Source organism: Castor canadensis, chromosome 3 (assembly GCF_047511655.1).
Source record: "Castor canadensis chromosome 3, mCasCan1.hap1v2, whole genome shotgun sequence".
Taxonomy (NCBI): domain Eukaryota; kingdom Metazoa; phylum Chordata; class Mammalia; order Rodentia; family Castoridae; genus Castor; species Castor canadensis.
In genome coordinates, this window is record NC_133388.1 from 166431277 (window position 1) to 166449971 (window position 18695).

The 18695-nt window shown below is 35.2% G+C and overlaps 1 protein-coding gene across 9 annotated transcripts in view; it reads left to right on the forward strand.

The window, feature by feature from the left end:
• Oxr1 (oxidation resistance 1) overlaps positions 1-18695 on the forward strand; it is a 365513-nt gene that overhangs the window by 252250 nt on the left and 94568 nt on the right. Inside the window, exon 2 of one of the 9 annotated variants that reach the window (XM_074069042.1) lies at positions 17442-17551. The exons of the other annotated variants lie outside the window; for them this stretch is intronic. Coding sequence (XP_073925143.1) covers positions 17442-17551 — 110 coding nt within the window. The remainder of the gene's footprint in view (positions 1-17441; positions 17552-18695) is intronic. 9 annotated transcript variants of the gene reach the window in all.

Below are 18695 nucleotides of genomic sequence, written 5' to 3' on the forward strand. Positions count from 1 at the left end.
TTTGTTCAAGAAACAGAAGGGATACCAGAATGAACAGCCAGAGTGGAGGAGTACAGCATGAAATCTCTGAGCTGAGAGCTGGGTATACACTCTGAACTGATCTTTTTACCTTTTCCCTATAAACACTGAAATCATTGCTTCTTAGGTGTGTCCCAATTGCAAACTTACTGTTAGTAATAGAAAATAACTTGAATTTTCTGTGCACTGTATACTTTAAACAAATCCATACATATATACTCATTTTACTTAAAGTTCCATAGCACCCTTTGGGAGGTACACAGAGCTATCAATATTTCCTTTATAGATTAGGAAACTATGGTACATGTTACATGACTTGCTTAAAAAAAAGCCTTAAAGAAGCCTGCAGCCCAACTCACCATCACTCACTATGATGCAAGTTCTGACTTCCCACACATTGCTAACATTGTTGAAAAGTCAAAACTGTCCTTTGGCTTTGCCATAAACTAAAGACTCATCATTTTCAGTAGAGGAAAATGAGAAGAACTGCTACAACAAATAAAAGATTATGTAATCTGAGTTTGCTCTAGAAGCTCAGGTATGTGGAGCAAAAAATCTATATACTCTCCACTCTGCCACATTTTTGCTTTTCCCAGGTGGCTAGTTTATATATCATATGCTGTTCACTGTAAGGTTTTAAGTAATTCACTCTGGAACATGAGGAGAAAAAGACAAGTTAGGCCAGGTGAGAGAGGTTGACAACCTGAACTAAGAGGGCATCTTGGCTCAACCACCTTAGTCACCCAGGTCTTTTTGCACTAAATGATCAGTGTTTCCCTATCCTGTTAAAATTATGCCACATGTGACTGCACTTAAGAATTCAAAGAAGTGAGAAGTGTTTTATATCCTATATTTTGTATGTTTACTTCATCACAAGAGGTTATTAAATTATTTATGATAGTTTGTAGGAATTCTAGTTATAATTAATGCATATACCTTTTATTTTTCTGTATGCCTAAATTTGCTACTTTAATTTCTCATCTTTTCAAATTCTAACCTATATATAATTTTCAGAATTAAAAGTTATTTCCTATTAAGAAGTATTATATGGCTGTTTTCCAGATTTTAATTGCTGTATGTAATTCTTGTGTGTGTGTGTGTGTGTGTGTGTGTGTGTGTGTGTGTGTGTGTGATTCTTATAAGGAAAAAAGAAATAATTTTAAAAGTTTGTAAAATAATCTAGAAATATCTGAAATATTGCATTGTTAATGCAATCAAGTGTACTTTTTAGAGGCAAGTTAGGATTATACAGTTAATCACGTTTTTCCTTTTTATTTTAATTTCTTAAAGTATGTAGAGGTACATTACTTATCATCTCAACTAACTAAGAAAAAGCTTTATACCTTTTGAAAATGATAAAAATATATTTTTGGAGTTAATATTTTTAAAAACTAGGCTTTCTGTTTCTTTTTCTTTTTCTATTTATAATTTTACTGGTGTTTATACAAATATCAACCTCAGTATGGCATGGCCTTGATTGAAATATGGTGGGTTTTCTCCTTAAATTCAGTACTTTCCCTCTTTTCTACATTAATTTAGTTATTTTTGTTTTGGTCTCTTGGTTTCCTAGAACTTTCTATGGATGATTAAATCTTTGTTGTTTTTACTTGTAAAATAACTCATTTTCTTTATTCTTACAAGTTTACTAACTTAAGATAATTGTTTAAGAATGTTTGTATTTAAATTTCCTTTCCACTTTTCTGCCAAATAGATTTTGACAAGTCTGTCAAAGTTGGTTTCCCAGTTTAACAATATAGATCCTCACAATCATTTTTTAAAAACCACCAACTATGTCTTAAACTTGAGAAAAGATCTTGCAGTTTTTATTCACTAGTGTGAATGAAAACATGTTTTTCTCAGTTTCAAACACATTAAATAAATTTACTGTTTCATAATTTCAAAATGTGCTAAGTATATTTATAGCTTCTAATTTATGTCATTATTATATTTCAAACCAATTCTTAAGTATATATGGTAAAAAGCATTTTAAATATATCATGATTTTAACATCTGTTTAAAGAACTTTAAAAAGCAGGCATAATTTTTTTGGTGTTACTTAAAAATTATAATTCCTGAAAATATGAAATACTTAAACCTGTTTTCTTCTTGACCCTTTTTTCCATATACTTAGTCACCTTTAATACAACATGTATCCCAAAATATATGAACCTGGAATGCAAAAAAAAAAATTAAGTCAAAAAAACCTGTGTCCTATTCAGCAAAAATGAGTCTGAAGTATATGCAGGAAGGGAAGAGTTTAGGATAAACATGGTGATATTTCGAAAGAAAACTTGGCTTCTTATAGATTTCTCATGATATATATTCAGATGTTGGTATATAAGCAAGAGGAAGAAGCCCTTCCAAATTATCTAACTTCTGGTACTATGAAAAGTAGCCTTCATCATCTTTTATATATCCTTGCTCTTTCAAGTTATACATTTTACTATTGAGACTCTCCAGCAAAAATAGTAGATAGGACTACTGATTCATAATGGGAAAAACAAAATACTGCTAGGATAATAAAAATCAGCTTTTGTGGTAGCAAAATAATGGTAAATGAGATAGTCTATGTTGTGTTTATCAATTCTATTACAATGGATGATTTATTATTTTTGAATCAAGATGGTAGATTAATGATGGCAATATCAATACCTGAACATGAGAAAAGGGATTAAAATGCCAAACTATCCAAATGATTTTAGGGTATCTCCTTTTTTGCTGCAGCCAAGAAATATCATATTGACATTTAGGTCTTCATTTCTAGCAGGAAGCTTACCAACTGCTGTTTTAGAGATGATTAAAACCTCATGCCAGTCACTAAGAATGAAAACCAACCTAAAAAGACCACCATTACTAGTCGGATTCATGATTAAAAGAATTAAGCATTTTGGACGTGAGGCTTAAAGCTTTTTTTCATGATGACATGAATATACAAAGAGGTGATGCATAAGGTACAGGGGATCCTCCAGCCATTCCTTCTGAAGGTCTGTAATGCTGCACTTAGTAGATTTCCCAAGTCTACTATTACACAGAGTGATTTACTGCAAGGAATTCCCAACTACACTCCTAACCTTTCTTCTTTCTTTGTGCCTCCCAATCTGTTTATCCACAATGCCATCTTAATGATCTTTCTAAAACATAGAATACATTTGTTCTTTCTTTTAAAAAATCTTTTAAGATTTCCCACTGCTTGCTTCATATAGTTCAAACTCCTTATCATGGCATACACAGTGGTAGCTTCTTCACACAGAACTGATATTAGAGATGCCTGTCCATTGGATTGCTGTAAGGATTCAATGAGAAAATGGTTACAGAGTAATTAATGATAACTAGTATCATTTTAGCACTTATCATCTTACCAGGTGCCAAAGGCTGGACTGGATGCTTAGATATATTCTCTCTCTTAATCTTCATACAACCCCACAGAGTACAGTTTATAAAAATAAACTCCATTCTATAAGTAAAAAAATAAAAATGAAAAATAGATTTTGAGAGATTAGACAACTTGCCCTGAGGTCATACCTAAATACAGAAGGAGAGTTGTAATTTTATCTATCCAACTCCAAAGTTGATGCTTTTATGGATATTGTTGTTGCCTGGCCCATTGCCTGGTATACAATTCCACTTGATTAAATATTAATTTTAAAAACCCATTACTATAAAATTTATAGTATTGGAAAATAACATGTTTTTCTTGCTTCCCTGGGCCACCAAGGCAAGGTGAAGTGCCACTTCTTTGACTCTTTCTAAATGTCCCAGTCTCCACTCTGCTGTCCTATTCCATCTTCACACTCACCACACTATAGTGTGGTCATGTGTTCATATATCTAATGCATCTGATCTATTGGCAGTTCCTTGAGTGCTGACACTCATCTCTGCTGTCATGCATCCTCAGAGCTTCGTATCCTGTACAGTACTCAACAGCTATCAAATGGCTGAAGGAATGCAGCAGACTCTAAGTAGAATTTTGAAGTATGTGGAGCGCTCCCTTTTCTCAGAAATACTGAATTCCTGCTTCCATTTAATGTTTCACTGCACTGACATTTCAACAAATGCTCAACAAGATCATTATGAAAGAGCATGGTCAGACTTAAAAAACAAAAATGGTACCAGCACTGGTGGTTCATACTGTAATCCTAGCTACTCAGGAAGCAGAGATTAGGAGGATCACAGTTCAAAGCCATCCCCGAGGCAAATAGTAAATGAGAACCTATCTAGAAAAAATACTCAAAAAGGCTGGTGGAGTGGCTGAAGGTGTAGGCCCTGAGTTCAAACCCCATTACCACACACATACACAAAATGGTAAGGTTGAGATGAAGAAAAGACAAGATCAACCTCTTTTATGTTGTTCCTCTTTTCCTTCCATTACTTAATGGATTTTCTTGCCAGATGAGAAACAGACAAGGTTGAAGGACGGAAGTGACATTTAAAAATAGTGAAATAATATTAAATCCTCTTTTAACAACACTAATTATACCTTGTGCTAAGTCAGCTGAGGCTTAAGTACATTTTGCTTTTCCCCTGATTCTTTTCACAGTGTTTTGCAACACAGTCATAGCTACATCCACAGCATTTCTGAGAGGTTAGCAGATGTGAAAACACTTCATAATTCTTATAGCTGAGAACTTACAGAAGATCAACTAATAAGCACATGGTCACCCAGCGAGTCAGTGAAAGTTCCAGGAATAGAGATTCCACCTTCTGACTGCTAGTCCAGGTTCCTACTCATTCTAACTATTTGTCCTGTTCTCTGAGCAATTTGGTAAAAATAGAAGACAATACAACCGACAAAATAGATTGTTGTTATCACCAATGGTCATATTCCATTTTTCCATGTTTAAGAGAGTCATTTTAATATTTATAAATGCTTTTGTGCTTTTTATTCTTACATAATATCAAAAATAGCACAGAAATATTCCTATAATTTACATTATCACCTAAAATTTAGAACCTAGGTGTATCACCACAAAAACATTTTATCAATAAAGGAATAAATCACATGACTATTGATGGTTCATATTTTGATGAAGAAGATAGTAAACAATATTTTTAATAAACTGCTGTAAAAAAAACTTTGCAAGGCAGGATCCCTCATCCTTGAGTAAGACTCTTCAAGTTCTAAAACTGATACAGTACTCTGAAACAAAGTAATAGTGAATGTGACCCAAATATTGTACGGTACATCTATAAATTAAAGTCCTGTTCTTAAGAGAGAGAAACCCCTGCTCTTCCTGAGAATTTATACTTGAGATCAAAAATTTCTTCCATTTTGCATTGTCTCCTCTATTCATAGGAAGAAGTAAGCAGTGTACAACACTAGAAAAGTCATCAAACCTCCTTGAGCATTTATTTCTTTATCTGAAACATGGAGAAAATGCTACTCTCCTTCTTCTTGAGGTTGTTGCAAAGATTAATGACACACAAACATAGACTAACTCACAGAATCTTGAAATCTCAATATGGAATCTAAGATCCCCATTTTCGGCTAAGGAAACTGAGGCACAGGAATGGTAAATCCTGTGCCCATGATCATTTGTCCTTAAGTCACACATCTGACTCTAGAAACCAAGTCTTGGTTGAATGAATTCTTCTGTCATTAATTTGTTTGGGGGTTGTCGGGGAGAGGTGATAGACACAACAGAGCTGATATGCACATGTAAGGAACATAAAGATCATAAGATAAACTGGGAGAGGAAGTAACATGACAGCAGATGAGAAAAGAGGAAGTACAAGGAAAAGTATATTAGAGGCTTTGGGGTATGCCAAAAATATATTAAAATGCGGAGAACTTTTAATTAACCAAATTAGCATTACATAGTTAAGTATCTATTATAAATAGTTTTAAAAGCCAAGTGTGTTGATGCATGCCTGTAATGCCAGCATGTAGGAGGCTGAGGCAGGATGACTGCAAGTTCAAGACTCAGCCAAGATCCTGTCTCAAACACCCCTGTCCAAAATTTTTTTGTGTGTGTAAAGAATTATCAAAAACATATCCCTTTCTATACTTCGTACTAGCACTTTTCTAATTCTGGTTTATGCTGAGTTTCTGGTTGGGAGTAGAGGAGCACTATTAGATGGGAAAGGGATACAGAGACAATTGGAAGAAGAGAAAATACTAATACATCAAATACTGGCTCAGTAATGAAGGATAAGGAAGATCAATGTGCAAGTGGTGAATATCCATGTAAATATACATGGATATAAATATAATTACCACCTGTGCTTTTCTAAAATCTCACAACTTTTTTCTGGCAACTTCTTTTTCAAGTCACAACATTTATTCAAGTGTTTTACATTTTTGGATAGGAGGGAAAAGGAACAAAAACAGTATCTAAGTAGATCCAATAAATATCAGTTGCTTTTTCTTGCTGGAGTCTCCCCAAGCTAGGCTATCTACAGACACTATCACCCTTCTCCTTTCAGATAATGAAGCCCACCTAGAAAACTAGGGAACTCAACGTACAGTACAGTTCAGATAATGCTATCTTCCCATTCTCCCACCCACTATGCCAGGGTGGGGCTGAAATTATAATTTCTCAAGTGGCTTCCCTGGGGCCTGGCTAGCTTTTTCCCTGGCAGATTCCATATGAAGGGCCATGGGCTGCCACCCTCTAGCGCACAGTTCTCTCCTTTTGGCAATGATAATTGTAGAGAAATAAGCACACAACCATGTCAATTTCATGGGCTGTCTTCAGGATCACAACAGCCTGGGATGGCTTCTTGTATCATTGCAGCCCAAGTGCAGTGCTACCTTGCTATGCCCAGTATCTTGGAAGACCACATCATTCACAGCTAGAGCTAGATTCCCTTCTTGAAGTCCTGCTTGATGTGCATTAGAATCAGGAATCACTTTGGAGATGAAGTGCCTATCTGGGAGGCCCTTCCTCCTCAGATGTTAAGTTCCACTGAGCTCAAGGAGACTTCTTTAGTGTGACAATTTGGGGTAGAAACTGGGTCAACTCATTGTTAGAGTCTGGGTGATATACTTTCTCATTAGGAGAAATCCATGCTGGGGGATTCTCATAGGCAGCAAGCAAAACCACTGGATAGTCATCATGAGGAATCCAGTGTTCCATCTCAGGCAAGGTCTGGCAAGCAGACCAGAGCCACCTGAGTCTAGGCTTATCATTAATTCAGCCTTCTGGTGACTCTTGATAGCAGTATGCAAGGATGTTAATTGGCTATTGTTTTACATATGTATAGATGGGACATCAAATTAAGAAGGTAAATTAGAACCCTCCTACACCGCTGGTGGGAATGCAAACTAATGCAACCACTCTGGAAAAAAACTTTGGAGGCTTCTTAAAAATCTAAACATAGATCTGCCATATGATCCAGCAATCCCACTCCTGAGGATATACCCAAAGGAATGTAACACAGGTTACTCCAGAGGCACTTGCACACCCATGTTTATTGCAGTGCTATTCACAATAAAAAGTTATGGAAAAAACCAAGATGCCCCACTACAGAAGAATGGATTAAGAAAAAGTAGTATTTATACACAATGGAATTCTACTCAGCCATGAAGAAGAATGAAATCTTATCATTCGCAAGTGAACTGGAGAACATCACTCTAAGCGACGTTAGGCAGGCTCAGAAGACCAAAAATCATATGCTCTCCCTCATATGCAGACTTTAGATCTAGGACAAATGCAGCAATGTGACTGGACTTGGGTCACATGATAACATGAGAGCAAATAGGGGAGGTATGGGGATAGGTAAGAAACCCAAAAAACATGATAGTATTTGATGTCCTCACTGTAGAGGAACTAATACAGAAAGCGACAGGTCAATATGAGAAGGGGATCAGAACTAGAGAAAAGGTCAGAGATGAATCAACTTAGAATGTAACACATTTATACATGGAAGCAATGCTAGGAACCTCCCTGTATAACTATGCTTATCTCAACTAGCAAAAATGCTAGAGGTGGGGCGGGGGGAAGTGGGGAGAAATGGCCCAAACAATGTATGCATATATGAATAAACGAAAAAAAAAGGTAAATTAGTCTTTGGAAATATTCACCCTTGAACTGTTTGTGCATTTTCATTTTTGTCAGTGAATGTGGGGGTTGAAAACAAGGAAAATGTATAAAACATTTTTGTGGTGTTAGTTTTTAAGTGCTTATAAATTGAATTATAAATGGTAAAATATTTTACACATGTGAGTTCATTGTTAGTATGTATTTATTTAATTCATTCAACAAGTATTTATTGAATGGCTACTAATTGCCAATAATAAGCACAGTAATGATCATTTCAGGAAAGATCATAATCTAGTAAGTATACTAAGAAAGACTTCACCCTAATAAAAACATACGAAGGCTCAGTGATTTTAACATAAATTTACTTGGGAAACATATTGCTGATATAGCTATTTAATTGCCAACTGAAGCTGTTGCCCTGTGTTTGGAGGAAATTGCCCTTTATTGCAGTGTGTTCTATATTATTGTACCCTTCATTAGGATGCAGTGCCAAAACTATGCTAGGTATTTAGTTTGGAAACTAAAGTTCAGAGATTCTGGCAATTATTTTAATATCCTAAGCATGTAAGCAAAGAATATATACTCACTGAGAAAATGTTATTAATGCATTCCCTAAACTTAAATGCAGATTAAGAAGACAGGTTTCTTAGAAAATTTAGAATGAAGAAAGATACAAGTCAATTAGACATACCTTTCAGATTTTAATAAAAGATTCAGGGAGAAAAAAATACCATTCTTTATGGTTAGTGTAAAAGTAGGATTTACCTTCAAGTACGATCATGTAAGCTTATTTGAGTGATTATTTAATCATTTTCTGTGTCTTTAGTCTTTGTATGGATGAATTTTGGAAAACTGCTTTGTCCTAAAATCTGAGCATGGTTTGTTTATTTACTTATTTATTTTTATTGTTTGATTATTCATATGTGCATACAAGGCTTGGGTCATTTCTCCCTCCTGCACCTACCCCCTCCCTTACCACCCACACCACCCCCTCCATTTCCCCCCCCACCCCCTCAATACCCAGCAGAAACTATTTTGCCCTTATCTCTAATTTTGTTGTAGAGAGAATATAAGCAATAATAGGAAGGAACAAGTGTTTTTGCTGGTTGAGATAAGGATAGCCAAACAGGGAGTTGACTCACATTAATTTCCTGTGCATGTGTGTTACCTTCTAGGTTAATTCTTTTTGATCTCACCTTTTCTCTAGTTCCTGGTCCTCTTTTCCTATTGGCCTCAGTTGCTTTTAAGGTATCTGCTTTAATTTCTCTGCGTTAAGGGCAACAAATGCTAGCTAATTTTTTAGGTGTCTTACCTATCCTCACCCCTCCCTATGTGCTCTCACTTTTATCATGTGCTCAAAGTCCAATCCCCTTGTTGTGTTTGCCCTTGATCTAATGTCTGCATATGAGGGAGAACATACGATTTTTGGTCTTTTGGGCCAGGCTAACCTCACTCAGAATGATGGTCTCCAATTCCATCCATTTACCGGTGAATGATAACATTTCGTTCTTCTTCATGGCTGCATAAAATTCCATTGTGTATAGATACCACATTTTCTTAATCCATTCGTCAGTGGTGGGGCATTTTGGCTGTTTCCATAACTTGGCTATTGTGAATAGTGCTGCAATAAACATGGGTGTGCAGGTGCCTCTGGAGTAACCTGTGTCACAGTCTTTTGGGTATATCCCCAAGAGTGGTATTGCTGGATCAAATGGTAGATCAATGTTTAGCTTTTTAAGTAACCTCCAATTTTTTTTCCAGAGTGGTTGTACTAGTTTACATTCCCACCAACAGTGTAAGAAGGTTCCTTTTTCCCAGCATCCTCGCCAACACCTGTTGTTCGTGGTGTTGCTAATGATGGCTATTCTAACAGGGGTGAGGTGGAATCATAGTGTGGTTTTAAGTTGCATTTCCTTTATTGCTAGAGATAGTGAGCATCTTTTCATGTGTTTTTTTGGCCATTTAAATTTCTTCTTTTCAGAAAGTTCTGTTTAGTTCACTTGCCCATTTCTTTATTGGTTCATTAGTTTTGGGAGAATTTACTTTTTTAAGTTCCCTATATATTCCGGTTATCAGTCCTTTGTCTGATGTGTAGCTGGCAAATATTTTCTCCCACTCTGTGGGTGTTCTCTTCAGTTTAGAGACCATTTCTTTTGATGAACAGAAGCTTTTTAGTTTTATGAGGTCCCATTTATCTATGCTATCTCTTAGTTGCTGTGCTGCTGGGGTTTCATTGAGAAAGTTCTTACCTATACCTACTAACTCCAGAGTAGTTCCTACTCTTTCCTGTATCACCTTTAGAGTTTGTGGTCTGATATTAAGATCCTTGATCCATTTTGAGTTAATATTAGTATAGGGTGATATACATGGATCTAGTTTCAGTTTTTTGCAGACTGCTAACCAGTTTTCCCAGCAGTTTTTGTTGAAGAGGCTGCTATTTCTCCATCGTATATTTTTAGCTCCTTTGTCAAAGACAAGTTGGTTATAGATGTGTGGCTTCATATCTGGGTCCTCTATTCTGTTCCACTAGTCTTCATGTTTGTTTTTGTGCCAGTACCACTGAGCATGGTTTTAAAACACTAATTTGTTTCTGGGTAATTCTATCCATCGAGTTCCTGTTTATGTTTAGCTTTCAGTCAGTAATTTCAGGCTAAATGCAACCAAATGTCTGAACATAAAACAAGTTGTCAAATAAAATGCTAAATTATCTATTAATAGGTGGATTGTCTTTATTGACTAATGCTTGTCTATATCAATCTTGATTCTGGTTCAGGTGCAACAGATGGATGTACAGATAGACAGCTACATAGACAGATAGATATAATAAAGAAGAAAGAGGGACACTTTTTGTACACCACTCTTCTTTCATTTAATTTTTTGCTGCCTTTTATTGAGATCAATATAATCAGTCATACAATTTCACTTTACTTACATCTCATGTACATACTATGATTCAAAAAAACCTTATGTAATGTAAACACTAAGGCATTACAATAATAGCACTATTCTCTTCCTCTAAGTAACTGACTTTCGAATGTTCCTTCAACTATTTTGCTTTGGTCTTAGTATTCTTTGCTAATTTTACCTGCTTATCTTCATATCATTAAACTGAGAGAATACATCTCAGGAACAAACATATTCATGGTCCCACAGGAAAGACATCTGAGAAAATCAAACTTTTAAAGGAAAAGCAAAAAAGACCAAAGTGTGGAACAACATTGGGATCATCTCCTAATTTAACTTTGGCTCTAATCTTCTTGGCCAGCACTTGCTTGTTATGAAAGTCAACTCTAGGTTACTCTGTGCTGATGGAATTTATTATAAGGAAAGGAATAATTTACAAGTCGTGGCTTCAACTTAATATAATTGCAGACTTCACATCCATGTAAATCATAAGCTCCAATCATACGAAACTCAGAGTGCACTGTTCTGTTTGGATTATCCAAGGCTACCTTTCCTAACTTCTTAGATTTCCCACAGTATCATGTTTGGGGATTCACTCCAAACTAGAGACTTATTACAGAAGAATAAAGAAACATCAGCAGCCCATAAGCTCTACTTCAGCAATCTCTTGAAATTTTTCTTACTTAACCCCATTCTTCGTGTCAAAAATTTATTTATCCCTGATGACACACATAAAGCCATATAATTCATATAGGCTTTTATATGAATGAACAATAAGAACCTTGGTTTTGTAATATCTACTCAAGATGATTGGTTTTGAGCCATTTAATACTGTGTAATTTTATTAAATTTCTATGATTTTCAAGAACTACTTTTTGAAAGACTTACTTGGATTCGTTTATGTAAGGTAAAAACAGTCTATCTGTAGGCTTTGTGAACCATCATAACCTGAAGGAGAAATAAAAACATGAAAAGGAAATCCTCCAAATACTCGTAATATGCTCCATTTCAGGGTCCAGCCTATTTTTATGGTATATACTGCACAAAAGAAGGGAAAAGCTGTAAGAGAACCTAAAATGAACAAAGAGTTGAAAAGCTAGTTTTCAAAGAAAGGTCCTAGCAATGGAAATATTTTAGCTTGAAGTAAAAAGATTACCAAATCAACAACAATGAAAATAGTACACAGTATTGAACATTTGCCATGTGCTGGTCTTCACGGGAATATAGAGTAGGTGTTACTATTGCACCATGTCACAGATGAGGAAACCAAGGTTTAAAAAATTTGCATAACTAGCTTAAGGTTATGTAAGTAGCAAGTAATGGAGGTCGAGGTCGAAGTTGAATGATAGAAATCTGAGTCTAGCGCCTTTAACCCTATAGTTACCATAAAAGCAAAAGAAAGCTATTCATACAGATTGAATAGTCAATTAAATCATAAAACTCCTTAAGATATTCATACTAAAGACGATGAGGTTGAATCCTTTCCAGTTTTTAGAGTTAACATTATTTATAGAAAGTAAGGTTAACGGAGGGGAAATAAGGTAATACCACATGGACGCAAACATGCAAATCCAGACCATGAGACACAGTTCAAGAGAAGTAACCCACTGTGAGCCAACGGCATATGCAACAAATAAACCTAAGGGGGCCTCACTAGGAACATGCTGCTCAAAAAAAAGGTGTTTGAGTCCAGAGTCATTAGCACTACCTAATTACCTAGGAGACTGTAAAAAATGTAGTATGTTAGGCCTTGCCTAGACCCTAGTGAATCTTAAGATCCCTAAATGATGTGTTTTCCTATTAAAGTTTGAGAAACACTGATCCCAATTACTAGAGACTTAACTAATTATAATACATAGACCTTGTGTGGATTGCAACTCAACAAACCAACTACAAAAAGACATTTTGGTCAATTGGAAAAATTTGGTCACAGACTAGTTACTATATTCTACTTAAGGATGAGTGCAAATTTCACTAAGTATGATAATGGCAACTAAAGGTTAACCCCAAATTTTTCAAATTTAGACATTCACTCTGAAGCATACATTTTCAAAGTCAAAGAAAATAGGAATAAGTGATGCAAATGTGACAAAAATCTTAAAAATAGTTGCACATGTGTGATTAGCCATTTTATTCTGCTATTTTTAAGCATGTTAGAATTTATTATATTTTAGTAAAGACTGAAAGAAATGAATTCATGCTTAAGGAATTTTATAAATAATTGTAAGAAGTTCTTACAGTAACAGTGATTAATAAAGAAAGTTCTTATAGTAAGAGTAGTTAACCATTTATTGGGATATTAGAAAATTTATCTTCAAAGGATTTAAAAAACAAGGCAAATTCTTTAGCCTAGGAGCAATTTTAAGTATAGTCTTAGTGAAAGCCGTAAGACTTTAATATCTATCAAGCACCCTTTCTCAAAAATAATTCTATGGCAGGTGCTATCCTTTGCAAAAATTTGCACTGTTGGCCTCAGGTTTAATGCCATTGCTATGATTTAAATATAACTAATGTGCTTCAGACTGCCTTTCTTGTCATTGCATTATTCACTGGCAGTTCACAGAAGTGGTTTTCTGGTAGAATGCTATGCTACCTACTCATCCAAATCAAGAATTTAATAGAGTCCTGAACTGATCTCATTCTGTTGAGGTTCTCTGCTTGTAAGTGCAGTCTGAGGCTTTTGATGTATGTGATCACTGGGAAACCCTTTAAGCTGATATGTGTTTGTCATATAGAAATGCATTCCTTTCAACACATATAAACCCCTTAATGTACTTACCACTGTAGAGCATATCATTTTTTTGCTTCTGGAAAGGTGGGTAGGAATTCAAAAGAATTCCATGAGCTGTTAAAAATCAAACCCTTTTGCAACTTCTTAAGTGACTGTGTTTGTGGTAATATGCTTTCTAGTTTCTGGCTCCTTCCTATAGAAATCTGAGAATAATTCTCAAAAATTAAAAGATAAACTCAACCAGCAAGCCCAGAAATAGATACCACACTGTTTGTAGGTGAACCACTGAGGCCTGACTGATTTAGTACTGCTTTATGTTTATAGAGTCAGTTAGTGGACTAGCACGACTTTGTTTTTCAGAAACTTCGCATTTCAAATACAATTAGTTTCCCCTGTAAGGTCCACTCAATTTGGACCTTAAGCAACAATCTAGAGGTTCTAGGATTTTCCTCTAGACAAATATAGATTAGGAGAGACACATGAGAATACTAATAGCCTGTTGAAAGTAACAGCGTTTTTAATGCTGAAGGAGAGTTACTGCCATACTCCTTCCTGCCCTTTACTTTCCTCTAATGTAGGCCTGCCTCCCCACCCCATGAGAGGCTCCCTACCACAAAAAACTACATTTTCAGATATATGTGATTTTCAAGATTTTATACACTTAAATTTTTTTCCTATACTTCCTTATTCTCCTAGTAAATGCCTAGTCTCTGTCTGACACCTCCAAAAATGCAGCCCCTGCATAGCATTCTCTCTATTGCTTCTTTGCCCTGAGTAAGTTCAGACAAAACCAAGCAGTCACATCTTAATGATTTCTTTGACATTCCACAAACATGCTCCACATACCTTTCTGCTCCTCAGCTTTCTTGCTCTACTATAGTACAATATTATAATCTTTGACTAGAGAGTTAACAATTACAATTTATTTTTCAACCATGTTGCTGTTAAAACAGTATTATTATTACACCATGTATACTGTTACAATGGTATTTCAAGAGACCTAAAATGCTTCTACTACTGCAGGTGGATTTGAGAGGAAGAATGATGCAAAGTTTCGTAGCCCAAAAAATTAATAAGTACTGTATAGAAACAACCATATTTCCTTTTCCTATTTTAAAAGTATGTCATTATGTTAAAGAATGAGCTTTAATATGTGTGTATGTGTGTGTGTGTGTGTGTGTGTGTGTGTGTGTGTGTACTTGTGTATACCTAAATGGGTTCTATATAGATACAAGACAATAACACAGTATGGTTTAAGAATCATCCTTCCCCCGGGGGGTGGGGGGGGGTGGAAATAAGATTAAGATCAAGACAGATATATAAAGGACTAGGTGTTAAATATTTTATTTATCTTACTAATGAAGGAACTGGTAGGATGTTTCAGACAGCTCAAAGGACAATCTAAACAGGCATGTTTGTGGCTAAGAATTATTGAAATGAATGTGCAGATGGAGACACATTCAAAGTCAAAGAAAGTCAATTCAGAGTCTATCAGAATTTGCATAGACAAGAATTATTTTGCATTGCAATCAACTTTACAAATTACAGAGTAATAAATTAGTTCCTGTAATATCTGAATCATATAATTCAGGACAGTGTAAATAACAGTGTATAGTTTTTCATGCAAGTACAAATTTTTTAACAAATTCTGTCCCTAAATACATTTCACCCGTAGTGACTTGCTACTGCCAATAGAAAAAAGTCTGGACTACTTAGGCTGACATTCACCATTTGGCTTCAACCTCTTTCCCAAATTTTATGTTATTCAGTTCAGCACACCTGCATCTTAATTCAGCCAAATTTAATTATATATATATTACTTATTTCCAAATTCTACTAATCCATCAAGTCCTTGATAATGAGTAATCACCTTTAAAATGTAGTACTTTATTCACTCTAACTAGGAATTACTGTCCTAGTTAGATAATGATTCTCCCCTGCAAAATCTTCAGTGCTTTCTTATATATTGACTATCTATATAGTCAACACAGTTCTCAAACTTGAAGTGCATCAGAATTATTTGGAGAACTTATTAAAGCACAGATTGCTGGTCCCCTCTGAACTTCCAAATCAGTGAATCTGAGGTTGAACCTGAGAATTTATTTTTCTTACAAGCTTCCAGACAATATTTATGCTGCTGACCTGACAACTCTTTTAAGAACCATCACCACCACCCTTGCAACCAGATGTCAAAAACAAACTTTCAAAAATTTAGTTTAAAAATCCAATCAACTTTTTTTTTCTCTCTTAGTGATTCGTGAATTGGGTAGCATTCCATCTATAAATAGAAAGGTGCTTTAAAGATCTGAGTAGAGTAGGTTGGCTTTATAGGTTGAAAGGGGGCAAAGAGACAGAGAACAAAAGTAGGTTGTTCCATTTCAAAGTAATGTTCCTTACAGGATTAAGACAAAAGGGACTTTTGGTTGACTGGTCTCTGTCTGATTGGTTGCTGTGAATCTCCTTTTAAAAAAAAGAAAAAGAAAAGAAATGGGCCCATTTTAAAGTTTACTTTGATTATGTGGTACCTGGGACTCTAGTCTGGTTGGGGATAGTGAGGGAGCTTAATCCAGAGCAATGACTTAGGAAAAAAATTAAAACTGGCAGATAAAAACATGAATGAGATGTAGACAGATACAACTTTTTAGGAGTTTAAGATTCAAAGGAAGTGTTCAAAAATGGCTCCCTGTAATATTACTAAAATTGCCTTTGGCGAGGCAAAGCTTAAGTTCATTGAAGTAAGGAAAGTACTGCCTCAACAGTCTTCACGGTTTCTCGGATGGGATATTTGAGATTTTCAAGTCTGATTTAAGGCAGGTTTTTAAATATGGCAACATGGCTAGGACTGATTAAGGATCATATGATACTTTAAGATTGATAAAAATAAGGGAAGAGGTTCAAAACACTTCTAGTAGGTAAATTGATTGATGCTTTCTATTTAAGAAATGACATATCATTGTGGATGCTTCTAGAATGAGACAGGAGATAGAAAAGTAGTAAAATCATATTAATGTACATAGCTATACTAATGGTTCTGGGCTCAGAGATAGGCACATAACCAAAAAATTAGTGCATTAAGTGACATATAATTGAGGTAGTCACAGAACTCTTTGGGAGTGAGTTTATAACATAACTTCCCTGCCACAGCCAAGAATTCCAAGATTGTGAAGGTCTTACTTTATCTCTAATAGAGCAAAGATATTACCTTTGACAAGGCAACATTCCTCCATATTTCGTTTCCTTTCTCTGTCCTATTAACACCACTAGAACTTACTCATATACTTTCATATCTATCTCATAAACACTTATTAGCAAATTTGGTGGGAATAGAAATAATTTAATATTGTAGATACATTTTCAATGTATGTATATGTATATTTCAATTAACTATATTTTAGATAGTCATGTTTTAATGGTTTGAATATGAAATATCCCCAGAAGACTCATGTGTTAAAGGATGAGTTGCCAGCTGACTGACTTTTGGGAAGTGATTGGATCATTCAGCACTAATCTCACAGATTGATTCATCCATTGATGAGTTCATACATGAATATACTATTAGGAGGTGGAGCCTAGGTGGAAGAAGTAGGACACTGGCACATGCCTTTGAAGGATATATCTTGTCTCTGGATTCTTCCTCTTTCTACTGTCTGCTTTTGGCTACCCTGATGTGAACAGCTTTGCTCCACAAATGCTCTCTGCCATAAGTGCATCACCACAGCCAAGAATCAATGGAGCCAAGAGTCCATGGACTAAAACCCCTGAAACTGTAAGTCAAAATAAACCTTTCCTACTTTTGTTTTTCTCAGGTATTTTGTCACAGCAACAGGAAGCTCATCAATACACATGATAATCATCACGATCCTTTTGCTAATTCAGTTAATCCTCATTGGGACCTTAAGGATAAGTGGACCTCTGGGTACAGTTCCTTTTATTTTATCCAAAACTTATGGTCTCTTCTTTTTGAGAAAAAGTAGTGAACATACACAGATGAACCCAAACAGCAAGCAATCTTTACTTTGGGAAGTAATTCAAGTTATAACATCTGACGGCATAAAAACATCCTCTGTTACTTTGCAAATCAATTTCTAAAAACACCCTAAAGAGATTATATTAGTAACATCTGAGAAAGACAAATTAATAATTTTGAAACTAAAATTCTTCCAGAGTCAAGTTTTAAACTCAATTTTTTGAAGAAATAGTTAAAACTCCGCTTTTTAACCACATATACTCTATGTTTAATCATAGTACTTGAAGTAATATTCAGCATGCTTTACATGTTTCAAAATCAAACCAGAAACTATGCATATTATAAGTTAAATTTACTAAAACTTATTCATGACAAGCTAACAATTTGCTATGAAATCATTGAGGTAAAATTTATTTCAATATTCTTTTATTAAAGTTGTAAGAAAATATCAACATGGCTGGTACTACAACTACCAAAACATTCCAAAACATTAAGGGCATCCACAACATTCAGTTTTCTAGCTAAAGAATCAGCATTCTGTTAGCAATAAACTATTTTGCACACAGTTATCTTCTCCCTTTACCATATGGGCTTATAGCACACCTTTCAGTCCCAGATTTTTCTGTGCTAATTGCAATTAAGTCCAATTGGTACAAAATGGAACCACGTATCTTTTGAAGCTATAAACTGAAAACAAGGGCCTAAAAGAGCAAGCTCAGCGACATTTGGGGAAATAGAATAGCCTGCCCCATGTCTTCTCTGTAAATGAGATGTACAGGTACCAGGATCAATAGAAGAGTATTATCTCCACACATAGCATACCAAATTGTGCATATTAAAGAATATCAAATATTGTAGCCAGGTACAAGATGAAAAGGCTATAGAAGTTTTCAGAGGTACCATGTGGCTATTGGAGAAATTAATCTTTCCCAACATCTCTGAGATCAGTGTTTGCAACAACGTGGACACTATTGACATTTGAAGCTGGATAACCCTTTGTTGTACAGGTATCCTAAGTGTTACAGCATCTTTGACACTATCCTTGGCTTCAGCCTACTAGATTCCAGTACACACCATCAGTTTAACAAAATAT